This window comes from Camelus ferus, chromosome 8 (genome assembly GCF_009834535.1).
Source record: "Camelus ferus isolate YT-003-E chromosome 8, BCGSAC_Cfer_1.0, whole genome shotgun sequence".
Lineage (NCBI taxonomy): Eukaryota > Metazoa > Chordata > Mammalia > Artiodactyla > Camelidae > Camelus > Camelus ferus.
Window position 1 is genome coordinate 55,877,814 of NC_045703.1, and position 17,009 is coordinate 55,894,822.

At 38.3% G+C, this 17,009-nt stretch overlaps 1 protein-coding gene across 12 annotated transcripts in view; it reads left to right on the forward strand.

Annotated features, from left to right (window-relative positions):
* Positions 1–17,009, forward strand: part of UTRN (utrophin) — a 456,315-nt gene that overhangs the window by 130,321 nt on the left and 308,985 nt on the right. For 11 of the 12 annotated variants that reach the window (XM_032485082.1, XM_032485084.1, XM_032485083.1 and 8 more), the window contains 5 exons: positions 1,915–2,002; positions 5,253–5,494; positions 5,658–5,838; positions 7,754–7,899; positions 8,513–8,725. In XM_032485082.1, coding sequence (XP_032340973.1) covers positions 1,915–2,002; positions 5,253–5,494; positions 5,658–5,838; positions 7,754–7,899; positions 8,513–8,725 — 870 coding nt within the window. The remainder of the gene's footprint in view (positions 1–1,914; positions 2,003–5,252; positions 5,495–5,657; positions 5,839–7,753; positions 7,900–8,512; positions 8,726–17,009) is intronic. The other variant, XM_032485080.1, reaches the window with a different exon arrangement.

Sequence of the window (17,009 nt, forward strand, 5' to 3'; positions counted from 1 at the left end):
GTTCCCTACTGTCACCACGTGGTGCTGTCCTGGCTCCAAATGGCCCTTTGTTAAGCCTTTGTGCTGTGTGGCTGAAATGCCCTCTCCTTCCGAAAGCCTCTTTTCGCCTCATTAGGAAGATTCCATACTGCTTTGACCATACCTCTGTGAAAGCCCTCACTGCATTTACGTCATTATTTGTTTATATGCCTGCTGCGAGTGCTTAGAAAGTGAGGATAATTTTCCATGGAAATTTTCAGCACTCAGTAGAGTTTTTGGCTTATAGAGGGTGACTATGGGCAGGGGGAATGTGGAAGCACCATTATCAGAGCCCTCTGCACAGGGGTCAGGAGAGCAGAAATGAGGGCTGTGTTCCATCATTTCATATGCTTCTGATAGACCAGTAGATCATATTAACGATGATTCAGCAACCCAGTTCTCAAAGGCAGTTAAGTGGCAGAGAATTTGGAAGTTACAGTGATCTTTATGGGACAAGCACCACAAAATATTGATGAGTTAAATTCCATCCTGTGATCCAGAAACAATTTTACTTCCAGAAATTATTCCTATAATATTTGAGGGGATAAAAAATAACAATTGTGTATGTTTATATAAGGTGTGATTGGCAGTTCCTATGTTTTCCCTTTATTTATATATTTGTTTATTTTGTTGTTTTAGACAAGTCGTAGTAGATGCCAAAGGGTTGGGGAAAATGTAGAATAAAGAAAATTTAACTATGGCTTTAATCACTAATTTTTCTTATAAATTTGGGGAATATCAACTTCATTTGTTTTAGTGCTGGGAATAACTTGTTCCAGCTGACGCAGTGGTGGAGAATCCCTAGTCCAGTCTACCACCACCGTGAAATGTAGCGAAAAATCAGTTTGTATAAAGCAGGTAATAATTTTTCTCCAGTTTGATGGTGACTTTTTGTTTGGTAGTTAGCTTAACAAAAATGTGATGTTTCTTAGAATTTCTTGTACTTTCTTAATCTTTGACTGTAAAAATGGTTGTCCCACTCAGTCACATTGAAGTTTGTGTGGATCAAATTAGGAGAGCTAAATTTAAGTACTTACGTGCATAGGTGTTGGAAGTGGGATTCCTCTCCAGGTTGTCTGATTGAAATGATATGGGTTGCCTGGAAGTTTTGATTCTGCTATTTTGGATACTAGTTAATTAATAGATAATTATCAATTGGAGAAAATATCAAACACTGACTGTGTACATGAATGTGTGTATGTATGTGTGTGTGTCCATGAGTTTGCTCAGCCCTTTCCTACTAATTCTGGAAGATTTGTCTTCCCCTGTCTCTGAAATATAGGGACATTGATAATATCGAACCATAGAGACATAAATATTGCAGTTAAGAGCCAGTCTTCAAACATACAGAACAAAATACCTTCATTTGTGTCCTAAAATATATTGTCAGTGTTTAAAAGTTTGCATTAGGCCCTACACCTAATATAATACCAACAAATAATATTGAGGCTCAATTTATTTCTGTTTTTCTTAATTTATTTTTGTTCAGGGATCTCTGTTGTCATAGCACATTCAATTCAATTGACTCAAAGTGTTATTTTTATCATGTGGAGTATACTGAGGCCATGTATGTGAATGGATATCCTGGATCTAAAACAGTAGCTTTAATTATTTCTTACTGATAGAGACTCATAAATGGAGCATACAATTTTTTTTCTTCTGAAAGAAACAAAAGTTTTATGTTGTTTGAATTTGCCTTCAAATTTAATCGTCTTTGCCCTTCTGGAGGGCAGCCTGAAATGGCATAGCTTTATCTTATAGTATTTTCTTAGGCAAACTTTGACTGTAATACCTAATGAATATGGGAGGGACATTAAATATAAAAACTTCAAGAAGCATCACAATTATATTGAGAAGAAAATTTGCAGTTTTCTTATATTGTAACTTTATTTTCAGGGATTAGAAAAAGAACAGACAGAAAGAAACCCCAGACTAGAGGAATTAAACCAAACTGGACAAATCCTTTTGGAGCAAATGGGAAAAGGTGAGAACCTTGATTTTTTTTTTTTTAATATTTTCTTAGATGGTACTGAATACTATTTATTTTAACATTCTAACCCTCTTTTTGCTAGAAAAGTGGTTTTCAAAAAAATTTTTTAGGCAGCAGAATCCTTTTTGAAATGAAAATTTATGCTAAAGTTGATTATATAGAACAGATAAAAGCAAAGTTGTTCTGCTTTTATACGGGTAAGGGGACCTAAATACAATGCTGATGCCTCAGCAGAAGAGTTAAAATCCACTGGTGTAGAAGATTTAAAAATTTCATCTTCAGGGTCATATATTGGGTTTTTTTTTTTTTTTTTTTTTTTGCCGTGGACCTAGTGGCTCAGAGGAATGTAAAGATTAATATTTTTGCCACGCAGTTTTGCATATGATTCTTTCTTTGGCCTCGCTGCTTTGAAAGACTTTTCTTACAAGTTTATAAGCCCTGTTCTTTATCCCAGCGATGGTAAGTGCTTTGGAGGTCTGTAGCAACTCTCCTTGACAAAAGCCGCAGACACCTAAGGCAGAATTAGGAATACCAGTTTGACCAGAATCTTCAAAAATATAGTTTTTAGCCTTTTTATTTTTTGACTTTTTGTTATAGAAAAAGTAAATATATACAAAGCAAGTAGAAGAGTACAATGAACCTCCTTGCACCAATTACCCAGCTTCAGTAATGAATGATATTCTGCCATTCTTTAATTGTCTGTACCTCCACTCACTCCTCCCCTGCTTGGTTATTATTATTTTCACCTTTTTAAAAGTAAAATTGACTTACATTGAAATACATGAAACTGTGCTATTTTGACAAACCTACGACCACATATTGGTATATAGAATATTTCCACCTCTCCAGAAAGTTTCCTGGTGTTCCTAATGGATCAATCACCCTCTTCCACCTCCAGAAAAACCACATTTTAAAAAACTTAGATTATTTTTCCCTCTGCATTTTGAAAAATAGTCCAGCTTATTTTGTATGTATGCAAGTCACCTACACATATATACAAAAATAAGTGTGTATCCACTATGTGTACATTGTGTCCACTACATGTACATCTAATTTATTTAGAAATTGTGTGAAGGTACGACTGTCCTGGATTATTAGTACAGCCTTTTTCTTTCTTTCTTTCTTTCTTCCTTTCTTTCTTTCTTTCTTTCTTTCTTTCTTTCTTTCTTTCTTTCTTTCTTTCTTTCTTCCTTCCTTCCTTCCTTCCTTCCTTCCTTCCTTCCTTCCTTCCTTTCTTTCTGCCTTTCTTTCTCTCTCTCTTTCTCTCTCTCTGTCTGTCTTTCTTTCTCTTTCTTCCTCTCTTTCTTTTTCTCTGATAAATAGAATAGTGAGATCTACTGGAGATTATCATACTAAGTGAAGTAAGTCAGACAGAGAAAGACAAATATAATAATACTAATAGATGGAATCTAAAAAAAAAAGAAACGAATGAATTTATTTATAAAACAGAAAGAGACTCATAGACATCGAAAACAAACTTATGGTTACCAAAGGGGAAAGAGCGTGGGGAAGGGATAAATTAGGAGTTTGGAATTAGCAGATACAAACTACTATCTATAAAACAGATAAACATCAAGGACCTACTGTAGAGCACAGGGAACTATATTCAATAGATTGTAATAACCTATAATGAAAAAGAATATGAAAAAGTGTACATATATATATATATATATGACTGAATCACTTAGCTGCACACCAGAAACCGACACAACATTGTAAATCAACTATACTTCAATAAACAAATATTATCAGTGAATAAAAAAATTACTGAAGAAGTTTCTTCAGCTTCCTTAGTACCTAAAGTAAGTGCCTCTTACCTGCTTTCTAGATTAGTGGTGATAATTTTTCCACCTCAAAATTTTAATTTACCAGCTTAATTTTTTTCTTATCATAAATTTCCCTGGCATGTAAAAGAAGTGGCCGATATTATTCCTCTGCCCACTTAAAGTAGGACTGACCTGGCAGAAGCACAGCCCAGATCTCCATTGCTCAGATAGTTTTCCAGAAACATGGTAGTTTAGTTTATGACCTCCATAAACAGGGATCTTTGACCTTGGACTGTGGTGTGAATGTTTTGGCTAGGTGTGCTATTCAATTACCTGTGTGATGGTGGACAGTTTACTTTAGCAATTGGCATGGGTGATATATTCAAATTATGTCATGTCATGTTTGCATTTCTCATTTTCAGTGGATACCACGTGTTATGGAAATTTTCAGAATTGAATTTTCTGTGGATCCTAAGTGACAATGCTTTCCCCTCAGAGCTCTCATTACCCTGGATTTTGATTGCATATGTTTATAAAGTTTTATTGCCCTCCTGCTCAAATAATAAAGATGTTAAGCTCATCTTTTCAACATGCACGTTCTCCTCAGAAGATAAAGATTCCTTTGCAGATTTCCCATATTTTTTCGTGGTAATTTTCACTGACTTGATGGTATTTTATACTAAGAGAAGGACTATGATAAGCCCCATTACTGTATGTAACTATTATTTCTATGAACATTATCTACCTCTCAGAAATATGAGGCAGACTAAATTATGAGATGTCAGTAATAAACAAAATGGCTTTTTTCTCCAGTGAGTTTCTAAAGTAGATAATCTTAGCACTGTGTTGGTATTTTGGCATTTTCTGGTCAATGTGTAGCATCCCCAGTAAGCTTGCTGATGCTTCTCTCACCTGGCTGCTGGCTGAGTATTCCTGCACTCACCAGGTTGCTCCCAGCACTAGGAGTTCTAGCATTCCTTTTGCAATTCCTGTGACACTGTGGTTTGGTCACTGAAGACTCAAGCTGCCTCCTTCTTTATCTAGCCAGCTGTCTTTTTCCTGATGACAGAGGGTCTGTCTTCTGATGTCAGAGGCCCAGACATGTCCAGACAGTTCATTTTATTTCTCTGGCTCAGACTAGAAATTAGTAGAGCAGTAAGTAGGATGCCAGGGATGGAAACACACGTGCTGTAGAAAAGGCCGTGGCTGACACTCCACCCATGTGCTTTTTGTGATAGCCCTCCTCCTCCTCAGCTATTTTTAGCTCCCCTTCTCCCATTTTTGTCCAGGGATTAAACATAGTTATTTTTAAGTGCATCATTATAACTTTTGTTGTTGTGTTAAAAGGGACGTATGGGAGTGATCACCATATATGACATTGCCTCATTAGTTTGAATGTGTTAGAATGTTTATAACAAACCAGAAACAAGTATTGTAATAATGCATGATGTGTCTGCTTACTTTTGATGTCTGCATAGAAGGTCTTCCCACTGAAGAGATAAAAAATATTCTGGAGAAGTTATTAACAGAATGGAGGAATGTATCGCAGCATTTGGAAGATCTGGCGAGAAGGATTCAGCTACAGGAAGATCTAAATATTTATTTTAAGCAGCTTGATGAACTTGAAAAGACCGTGAAGGCAAAGGAGGAGTGGGTAAAACACACTCCTTTTTCAGAGTCTCCCCAGCAGTCCTTGCCAAGCTTGAAGGACTCCTGTCAGGTAAAGACACAACCGTCTGGAACGTGAAAGAATTCTGTGTCCAGTCCCGTAGTTAAAGAAGGTGCTCCTTGCGTCGGGAATGCTAGGTTAATTCTGCGCCGATTAACTTTCTGCGAGGATGTTCGTCTTCAGTGAGTGACGTGATCACGTTTTCTTTCCATAGCGGGAACTGACGGACCTCCGCAGCCTCCACCCCAGAATTGAAATGCTGCGTGCGAGCTGCTCGGCCCTGAGGTCCCGGCCTTCTGCCCCGGATTTTGTCCAGCAGGGTTTGGCGAGCTTTGTGGGCCGCTACCAAGCTGTGCAACGGGACTTAGCGGAGCGTCACCAACAGCTAGAGAACGGTAAACCCATTCACTCTCTTGCATTCTTTAGTAGATGATTCCACCATCTCCCGTCTCAGTTTGCGTTAGCTTGAAAATGACCCCCAGTATTTAGACCTTTAGGACACCTGCTTATTTTTGTACCAGCTTCATTATTTTCCTCTGTGCCTGCTACCGTTCCAGCTCTTAAAGTGCATTCAGATTGTTTCCTGGCTTCACACTTGTTTGTAAAAATCCAGACAGCTTTCATGTGTTAATTGGATATGATGGTGTTTAAGGAGATTTTTTTAAAGGGTGTTGTTTCTCCAGGAGGCCAGCTGATATCATGACCCGCAGGGCAAAAAAGAATGATCGCTTACTTCTGTTTGCTCAAAATGTTGAACGTTTTAGCAGTACAGTCCCTTCTTTTAAAAGAAATCATGTTCCTCTTTTAAAGTCTGAAAAACTTTTTAAAAGAGATTTTACTGTTGGAGTAATCCTGATCTGGGAAAGTTAACTGTTAAAGGTTTTGAAAGCTCACCCTTTATATATTATATTTCTTCTCCCTGGCTTTTGTTTAAGTCAGGACTTGTACTGTGTAATGTCACGGGGAGTACATGCGAAAAGCTATTCACGTAACCATACCCTTCCTTGCAGCAGCGGTAGATTGTGTAGCAATCTGTATGTGTGCATGGTAAGCAAATGTGACTTGTTTCCTTTCTTCTGGACACCCTGCTCTTTGTTTATTGAATTCAGTTAACCTAGACTGGGAAGTGTTTGAGAGTACCTCTTTTTCCGTTCACTGTTACAAAATATGGTTTCATTTTTGACAAGGCAGTTTAAATGTTTCGTTTCTTAACTTTAAAAAAAAATTGTAATTTTTCGTTTCTGTTTTTAATTGTGGTTAAAACATACATAACATAAAAGTTACCATTTTAAAGTGTAGAGTTCATTAGTGTTAAATGCATTCACATTGTTGTGCAACCCACCCCCTAGAACGTTTTCATCCTGTGAGACTGAAACTCTGTAGCTCTTAAACAACAGGTCTCCATTTCCTCCTCCCCCCAGCCACCCGCAACCACCATTCTACTTTCTGTTTCTAATGGGTTTGACTAGTCTAGACATCTCATCTGAGTGGAGTCATACAGTATTTTGTGTGTGTGTGTGTGTGACTGGCTTATTTCACTTATAACATCCTCAAAGTTCATTTATTTGGGTAACGTGTCAGAATTTCCTTCCTTTTTAAAGCTGCATAATATTCCATTGTGTGTATACACCATGTTTGTTTATCTCTTCATGTATCGATGGGCATTTGGGTTGTTTCCACCGTTTGGCTGGTGTGACTGATGCTTCCATTTTGTTAACTTTTGCTGCTAGTTGGTTTCATGTCTTTTGTACTTCAAATGAGCCGACTTCCTTTCCACACAAGTGTTGCTTGTCTGTCAATTTTACGTTAGTGGCTGAAGTAGACATCACTCCAGCTGGCCTGTGCAGGCGTTATTTCTCAGGGTACCTGTGCGGCCAGGCTGTGACATTCTGGGTAATGTCCTCCCCTCTGCAGTTTGTCTGCAGGCTTGAACTTAGAGGAAACTGGTTGAGGGGATCTTTGTTTCCTTTTATTCTTTGTGTAGCTACTGAGGAAAAGGAGATTATATGAGACAAAAGGAACATTGTAGTACCATCTTTAGAGAGACATTTCATCATGATGCCATGAAGAAAAATGATGGTGGGTTACTTAATATTTCAAACATCAGCGTCCGCAGGAATGAAGTCACTGTCTGACTCTCAGAAATGTCAAGGGGATGATTTATTTTATCTCTAGCAGAGACCCTTTTTAATTTTAATTATGGAGTTTAACTTTTTATGTCACTTATTATATACAGAAGGTTAGCAGTATATTTAACAATGTGAGTTTCCTAACACTATTTTCTCAGAGTAAGTATTTTTAAATAAACAGAACTGAAGAGCCGACCTGGACGTGCATATTTGGAAACATTGAAAACACTGAAAGATCTGCTGAATGATTCCGAGAATAAGGCCCAGACGTCTTTGAATGTCTTGAATGATCTTGAAAAGGTGGAAAAGGCCCTGCAAGAAAGAAAGGTAATGTATATTTTAGGTTTTAGAAGTCTTGGCTCATTTCTAGTATCTCCTATCATGTATTTTGAAATATTTTTCAGCTATTAAAAATTTCTTGTGTTTCTTATAATTTGAAATAATTATAGTTAACTATAGCTAGTTACTATAGTGTAGGACCTCAGCTAAAAAAGGTAATTATTAAATATTTTTAATAGAATAAAACCCTATTTCTCTTTCTACTGTGACTAGTTTAAAATTCTCAATCTAATAAAATATCTTGTTCTTTTTCGATGTTGAATGAGAATGCTTCCTTGATCATGTAAAGTATGTGGCTTCTGGAGTATTTCATCAGCTTAGAGCAACAGATCCACCATTGAGCTCCGCACACTGGGTCCTCCTTGAGTGTGTTGTCCTGCTGGTTTTTAGTGTAGAGAATATATTGTGTCTAAACCACACACAACTCACGTTGGGAAAGCTGTGACTTTTTTGATTATGCTTATTCTTTGTTCATGAGTGTTTCACAATTCCTTTCTGATCAAATTCTCCTTAAAAAGTGATTTTTCACTGTTTATAGCCAATATTATTACATCTGAACAAATTATTGTGCACATTTTTAATCTTGAAAAATATGTTCTAGGCCCTAGATGAAATCCTTGAGAACCAGAAACCTACATTATGTAAACTTGCAGAAGAAACAAAGGCTTTGGAGAAGAACGTTTCTCCAGGTGAAGAAAAAACATGTAAGCAAGAATTTGAGGATATTCAAGGAAAGTGGAACAAACTAAAAGTCAAGATTTCTAAAGATCTACATTTGCTTGAAGAAATTACTCCCAAACTCAGAATTTTTGAGGTAAATTCAAAGGCCATTAGGAGTTTAAGTTTATTACAGAGTGAAAAAGTAATTATCAGTAGATAACTATTGAGTATTTTGAATTCTTTCTGGTCCCGCATTTATTATGTACTTAAGTTGAGATTTATAACTTGCTAACCAAAGACATACTTTTAATGTGCTGGAGAACACATTTATTTCCTTTTGCCTTGCAGAAAAAGCTTCTTGGTAGAGGTAAATTAGACCTTGAAGATAAGACAAAATTGCTTTAAAATGGTCAAAATAAGGTTTCAGGGCTGAGGGGCCGGTGATTAGATTGCACTCGGTTACAGTGGTAGAAGTTGCCTGGCTGGAAGCAGATAGCTGAGTCCGTGAAGTGGTGTTTTTAAGGTTTTAGGCATTTGAAGTTGAAAATCTGATGTCGGCTATCAACAAACAGTGTGAGACTGGGGATTCAGGTAATTCGAGGGACAGGAGCATTCAGAAGCGGAATCTTCTGCTCCATTTGAACATGTCAGCAGATGAAGAGTTCCAGGGGAAGGATCAAGGTGAGGATGTGAGGAGAAAGTGGTACAAGCCCATGTCAGAAAGGACGGTCAGGACTTCAGCCTTTCACCTGTGGGGAAGGTGGAGGTGTTGGGTAGCGAAGTCTCCAGATCACCTGGTTTTCTAATAGCAAAGGTCTGGATGAAGAACTAACCAATCATACTCTTTACCCTAACCTTCCAGTGCTTCCTTCCCTTGGTCCTACTGTGTTTCTTTCTCCCCCCACTGTTGTAGCCCAAGGTATACTTCTTGTACAGTGTCTGGCCCAGAAAAGGCACTCAGTAAATATTTTTCAGTGAATGAAATGAGATTAGTAATAGGAGATTTAGATTTGGGTATATATATATATATATAGATTCAGATTTCAAGAGAATATATATGAGGTTATCGATATGAGAATTTGTGTAAAGATGTTGCTGAAAAAGTGAAAAGATTGAAAATGAAGACCAAATTTATGAATAAGATGTTTGAAAGTCAAAACCAGAGAACGTGCGGTAGAAGAGACCATACAGATCAGCGTGAGGGGATCCAGAAGAATGATCAGGAGTGCTGACCCCTGAACTCGGAGGGAAGCTCTTTGACCCAGGAGCCAGCAGACAGTTCCAGTGAATGATCAGGAGAATAAAGATGGCAAGGGTGTGTGTGTGTGTGTGTGTGTGTGTGTGTGTGTGTGTGTGTGGTGTTAGTGGAAGGAAGTAGTTTTCTCTACGAGTAAGCTGCAGCTCTACTCTGAGATCTCATTAGAACACAGAGTTAATTTTGAAGAGGAGTGTGTTTTGTGTAGCTCAGTATTTTTGGCCCATTTAACTTTGTGAGTGGACCTACTTTCGCTTGTCTGCCTTCAGTTGTAATTCTATCCAACTTCAGAAATCAGAATTCATGATTTAAAATTTTTGGTTATGATCCAACCATTGGATTATCAGTGGTTCTCAACTAGGGGGGATTTTTGCCCCCCAGAAGGACATTTATTAATGTTTGGAGACATTTTTGGTTGTCTCAAATGTAGGGTAAGGGAGGGTGCGGTAGGCACATTGGTGGGTAGAGGCCAAGGTTACAGGTGATGCACAGGACAACCCCAAAACAAAAGAATTTTCGGGCCCAAATGTCAGTAGTGCCATCTTGAGCAATGTTGGATTAAATATCTCCCATCTTTTCTAAAGATCATTGCTTTGTTTTCATATTTAAATCTGAGATGTATTTAGGGAAATTTGTAGGTGAAGAGTAACCCAGGTTAATCTTCTTTGACTCTTAAAAGTGTATTTATTTTAGAGTTAGCTAAATGCATACCAGTATTTTAATATGGAATTTAAAAAGAATAAATATTCCTCCAAAACACAAAAGAGAGTCCTGTGGTTGTAGTAATCCAGCTTTAGGCTTTAGTGGATTGTTACAAATGTAGCAAATCCAGGCACTTGAAGCCTATGCCCAGTTTATTTCCATTAAAAACATCCTACTTCAAGCATATGTATTTGGATATTTAGGTTTTTTTGGTTGTTTTCATTGCAGTAACAGATTGTAATGTAAATTATAAATTTTTAATTTGCTTTTTGTGTCCTAACTACAAGACTGTTAACAATGTCTACATTCCCTAATTGTGCAACTTCTTTGTTGGAATAATATTTATTTTTTTAATTCTAAAGAACATTTTTACTCCTTTATTTGACTTGAAGGAATTGCTTGCTCACAATTCAGTTAGGAAAACTTTTGCTTTTCCCCTCTAAAGATAGTTGCAATAAATACTAATTTGCAGTTTAACATTATTTTCCCTTTTTTGATGACCTGGTGTTTATTTTTTTAGACTTTCAAGTTCTGTTTGTCTTTAAGGCACAAAGTACAGTAGGTTTTCGATTCAATACTAAGTTATGATTTTTTTAGGAACAAAGTGGTTGACTTGTTTATTTTTAATGTGCATTTTAAATTAAATAAGTAATAAATACGGCTCATTAAAGGCACTGAATAATAGAGAAATATTTAGAGTGAGCATTTAGAGTTCTCTTTCTTCCCCAAGACCATTTCCATCCCTTTCTTCCCCAATACAGTGATCCTTGCTGGGGGTTAGCATATACAAAGTAAGAAAGAAAAGTTCATGCACATTGCTAATTGTAATCATTTTTTCCACACTAGCAGAAACAAATGATACTGGAACTCCACGAGGGGCATTTAAATAGACAACACACAAATGCATGAGCTTGGAGTATGAGTCCCACTATTCAAAATAATAATGCCTTTCATTAACACAGTACACCTAAACTTTGAAAGTATTTTCATAGCTAGACACTTAACTCTTTTTCCCTACCACCCTACAGTACTTGTAAGGTGATCTTGTTATTGGTTTATGTGCAATTTTAGTTTTCTGTTACTTGTTGGCAAGTAGTGTTTTCCTACGTGCCTGTATTTCCTTTGTCGACATGGCTGGTTTCTTTTGTATAGGTAGAGGTTGCGCCTGCATTGTTATTCACGGTGTCACACTCAAATATGTTCTTACATTCTCCTTTTTTATCTGTTCCGTGCCAAATTAATGACCTCAATTTCTGTACTTAAGAATTAAAATGTTAATTGGTGCTTTTAAATACTATCTCACGGGAAGTCCTCCCGCTCCTTCCAGGCAGCAAAACATATAAAAATACATGAAAAAGGTAGTATTTTCACTATTGATTTTACTGGCATGATTTTCTTATGAATAATGGGGATGGAATATTATAAAATCCTAAGAGGCTGCTCATCCCCAGCAATAACATCTTTGGTGTCAGGGGCTGCAAGCTTATTTTGTATTGTTTCCTTTCCTCTAGTCAAGATCTCCTGCAGTGTGGGGCAACCATGGAATCAAGAAACTGTCCCTAAGGCCCACACAAAACTCTTTCATCTACATACCACTGCTCCTGCCTCTTTGGACCCCCTCTCTAGCCCCTTTCTTCTGTTTTCAGACTTTCATGTAACCTCTTGCCCTGACAATCTCACTACCCTTTATATCTGACTCCTGCTTGTGATCTCTTCTCTCTTGAATTCATTGTCCACACGGATGCCAGAGTGTTACTTCTGGAAAGGATCTGGTGTCCTTGCCCTGTTAATGCCAAGTGCTTTCACAGACATCTCATATCTCCTGCTCGCTCCTTGCCCAGAGCCCTGTCTGCATCCTCTCTTATGAGCGGTGCCAGGTGGGGAGACAGTGTGGTGGGTCACAAAGGCCACATCAGACAATTACCTTCCTTTGGAAATGTCACTCACTTGCTAGAAACTCAAGTCATTCTCTTCTTGGCTCATCCTTTAAGAATAAGCTGCTTCGGGGAGGGGTAAATTAGGAGTTTGGGATTAGCAGATACAAACTACTATGTATAAAACTGATATACAATAAGGTTCTAATGTACAGCACAGGGAACTACATTCAATGTCTTATCGTAACCTATAATGAAAAAGAATGTGAAAAGGAATATATATATATAACTGAATCACTGTGATGTACACCAGAAACTAACACAACATTGTAACTTCAATAAATATAAATAAATAAAACAAAAATAAACTCAGCCAAAAAAAAAAAAAAAAAAAGAATAAGCTGCTTCTACAAGCAGCCTTCAGTCATCGCCCCCCAGCTAATTATTCCCTCTTCTGTGATTCTGCTACGCCTTGTTTATACCTTCACAGTAACCCCAGCTCAGGCCAGCTTCTATTACAGCTGAGACCTGTGTGTCTCTCCTCTCACAGGGCACGAGCTCTTTGAGCACAGGAACCTTGTCTGGCACACAGCAAGTAAGCAAATGTGCAAGTCACTACTTGCAGGTGCCTGCAGACATCAAACCCACTTGAACCTCTCTAGTGAGGTTGGATCTATAAAACCTAGATGCCTGGTTATCCTAAATGGCAGAACCTCCCTGTAGTCACACCTCTTCCATCAATTGCTGAACAGAGACACACACTAACACAGGTACTGTGTTCTCACCCAGTGTGGGGAAGGGGACTTGCTGGAGCTCTGAGACATACAGAACCAGGTTTTGAAATTACTTTGGAATGCATTTCAGGGTAAAAACCCAATGATAAATATCTTCTAAGAGTAACATGCAGTATAGCTGATTTAACTCTGTCTGAGTAACACAGAACTGATGTAATGATCTTGTGAGGATTTCTTTGGTCTCGTTTTGAATACATTTTACTTTACTAAAGGTAATTTTGGTGCTTTCTAAACCTTAAATTTAATAACTTTACTAGTTTCAGATAAATAAATGTAGTAGCAATATCATTGCTGGTCTTCCTTACTACATGAGGGAACACTTTTTAAAGAGTGTTTTGAGGTTAAGGAATATTATGAAACCAACAAAATAGAAATCTCCTGCTTTAAATGACTGTTTTAATTCTGGTTTCACGATTCTTCTTGCCTATGTCTTGGGTTAGATATTGGCTGCTTAAAAGCTGTGGACATTCCAACAGATGAGGGAGGAGCGAAATAAAATTCCAAGAATTTAGCTGTAAATAAAGTCTTGGGAGGTAGTTGTGTACCGTGGAATCTTATTGTCTTGATCCAGAGTTACCAGGCTTCAGATTTCCTCCATCCCTGGCTCAGGGGCTGCAGGCTGGGAGATGGGATGTATAGGGCTAAAGGAGTTGTTTTAACGACCTCACATTGTTTTTCTGTGACCCAGCAGCAGGTGTTGCCCATCCAAAGTGCTTACAAATCAGTGCTTTTGAGCAGTGATGGTCAATAGAGCATTTTGACCCCTCCAAACTAGAATATTTGATACTTAGGTTTTCAGAACTCCCATATTAGTCATTTTATATTTCTTTGAGAATTTTTGAGTATAAATAGGAATGAGAAACGGTTATCCTAGATTACTACTTACAGTTTGTTTTTGCATGTGAAATAATAAGACAATTATTTTAGAAATTTACAACTTAAAATTTTTTTTTCATATTGCTTGAAAGAACTGAAGCCCCCCCAAAGAAGATGGAACATTAGAATTACCCAGTTTAAACATCTCTATATGTGTCTAGTATCTGTCTATCCCTATATTCATTCTGCAAGTGGATGAAGATGGTGAAAAATGGCTCATTGTTTTACCTTGGAAATTCATAAGTGCATCAGCTGAGTGATTTTTAAATGGACAGAGAAACACTTTTCATGTGAGCCCTTTCATTTTCCTTGTAAGCTCTTTGCTGTACGATTGACTTGAAGATGAGCAGACTTTTGGCGTTTTTTAAAAGCACAGGAAACATCTGCTGCACGTGGATGGAGAGTATTTTCCTTCTAGGGAAAGAGGAGATGCTAGAGGGCAGAGCAGGGCTCCCGGCTCCCGCATTTGCCTGCACTGAGCAGTTGCTAGTGTTGATCTTAGTAACCTCTTCACCTTTCCCACACGGTGGAGCCCCTGGGTAGGGAGGCCGTGTGAACTTGCTGGTGTCAGGCATTTCTAAAGTTTGGGCCTTTCCTCGTGTACTTGGCTTCCTTCTGCTGAGCTGGATTCAGCCAGGTCTAATCAGAAGTGCCGGAAGCAGTAGCTCTTTCATACAGTCACTTTTGAACAGTTACATAATGGAACAAGCATTAACGTTGGCAGCAGTTAAGCACATTAAACTGACGCTTATGCAAATACGTACTCACCCTGACTACTCATTCCTGTGAAGTGTCTGTTGGGAAGAGACACCAGGACTTGAAGTGATAACGCTTTTATGGAGTTAATCTTGGTAATAAAGTGCTTGATTTTGCAGATCTTCATAATAATAGCTGTCATTTACTGCATACCTGCTCTGTTCCAAGCCCTGTCCAAACTATCTCTGTTTTTCAGAACAATCAGACAAGATAGTTGTTGTTATTCACATTTTATAGATGAGCTACAGAAACTCCAAGAAGAAAAATTTAGAAATGAGTTTCTCAAGGCCTCATGGCTGGTAAGGTGCTGAGCTAGGTATTCAGACCTTAGTCTGTCTTGTCCTGGGGCCAGACTGCCTGTCTTAGAACTCAGCATGCTCAGGACTACCTGCAGGATTTCTAGGAGTGAAAACAGCTTTTCCGGTTTCTCACTGTTTCCTTTGTTATTATCTGGAAGATCTCTTGGTCTGCATGGCTCGTCTGTGTCTTTTGCTTTCTTTCCCTTTTTTTTTCCTCACATTTAACTGTAAGACAATGAACAGGTGCGTGTGACTTGCTGTGTGTGTCTGAGAGAGGGAGGGAGGAAGGGGGTTTACGTCTTAAAACTTCCTGTCCTGTGCCAGCGACGGGGATCGTTGAGGCTGCTGGCTTCAGTCAAGGCTGATTGTGGTTGAAACCTCCTTGGAATAAAATACTTTCATAAATTTCAAAAATCCTTGGCCCAGGAGACTATCAGTTTTCCTTGTTCCAAACAAGGTTTAATGAATTGTTCAGTTACACAGCAGTAACGCTGCCTTGAATGCTTAAAAAGTTCAGCCGGGAGATTAACAGAGCAAAAAGGGGTAACAAGTTAAATGGACAGTTAAAAAAGGCCCTTTGTGACCCTTAGATGTAGCCCTTCTTTCTTTTAGCACGTGTACCTTTTTGCACGTCCCACCTGACAACCCTTCCCTGATCTCGTCTTCCTGAGCAGTCTTCCCTGATAAAATCTGAGAATGTGGGGGCAAACCCAGAAGAGATATGTCACCAGTAGGAAATAAGTCAGAGCAGCGTAGGTGTGCGAGAATAGTGACAGACAGGCTAAGGCATGGAGGGAAGGGAAGCCTGAGGAAAAGGCACAGGGTGGCTGAAAGGGCTTTCAGAGCTGCGCTTGGAATAAGAGGAGAAAGGAAGTGCTTGCGCAGAGTGGTACAACATGAATGGAGGAGACAGAAAGGCCTGGCCACAGAAGCACTTTTTGTTTCCCATCTTCATCAGAGAATGACCCTGTAAACTAGAAATTGTAGAACGGTCATTACTGAGAGTGCATTAGAGCCTGAATTATGAGTTAGATGGAAAAACTACGCAATCGTTCAGATGCCTAAATCTACATCCCTAGTATTTCACCCGGGATCTCAAGGTCGCATATGCGGTTTGAAAGGAAATGACCAGAAAAATGGAGATGGATGAATGTTCTAAGTTAGGGGGAACATTATGTTCTAGAAGCTAAAGACTTGAAGTAAGCTTGATGTCAGTTCCTGGCAAAGCTGTAGATAAATGACCAAGCAGAGTTCTTTCATGTGCGGAGGAAAGAATGTGGTGGTCACCAGGAGTCAGCATGGGTACCACTAATAGCCTTGCCCAGACTCATTTCCTTTAAGCACTGCTGCTTTTTATTTATTTCTTGGAGGAGGGATACTAGATTATTAGATATACAGGTTTATACTCTCACATTTTATGTGTGCTCATTTGGTTCAAATAAAGCTCACAGACTATCTATCATTTTGGGTAAGTCTTGATTTCAGTAAGGTGTTTGAGAAAATCTCTTATAAGAAAGAAGTGGAAAGCTACTTAGATGATAGTATTATATTGATTCCCATGTTTTGAAAACTGAGCCAAAAGTTTGTTGGTTAATGTATGAGATGGTGTCCTCATGGGGAAATTCTCAGGTAGGCATTGTAATTGGCCTTACTTTTCACCTGGAAAAAACCCCAAACCCAACCAAAATTAACCCCAGTACAAAAAGGATACCTCACTGTCAGATTTGCAAATAAGAAAGTTGGGAGGAATTGATATGAAACTGGAGGGACTAAAAATTCAAATCATTCTGTTGGCTTTTTATTGTTATATTAACTAGGTTTTTTTTTTTTAATTGAAGTATAGTCAGTTACAGTGTGTCAATTTCACTAGGATTGTTAACAA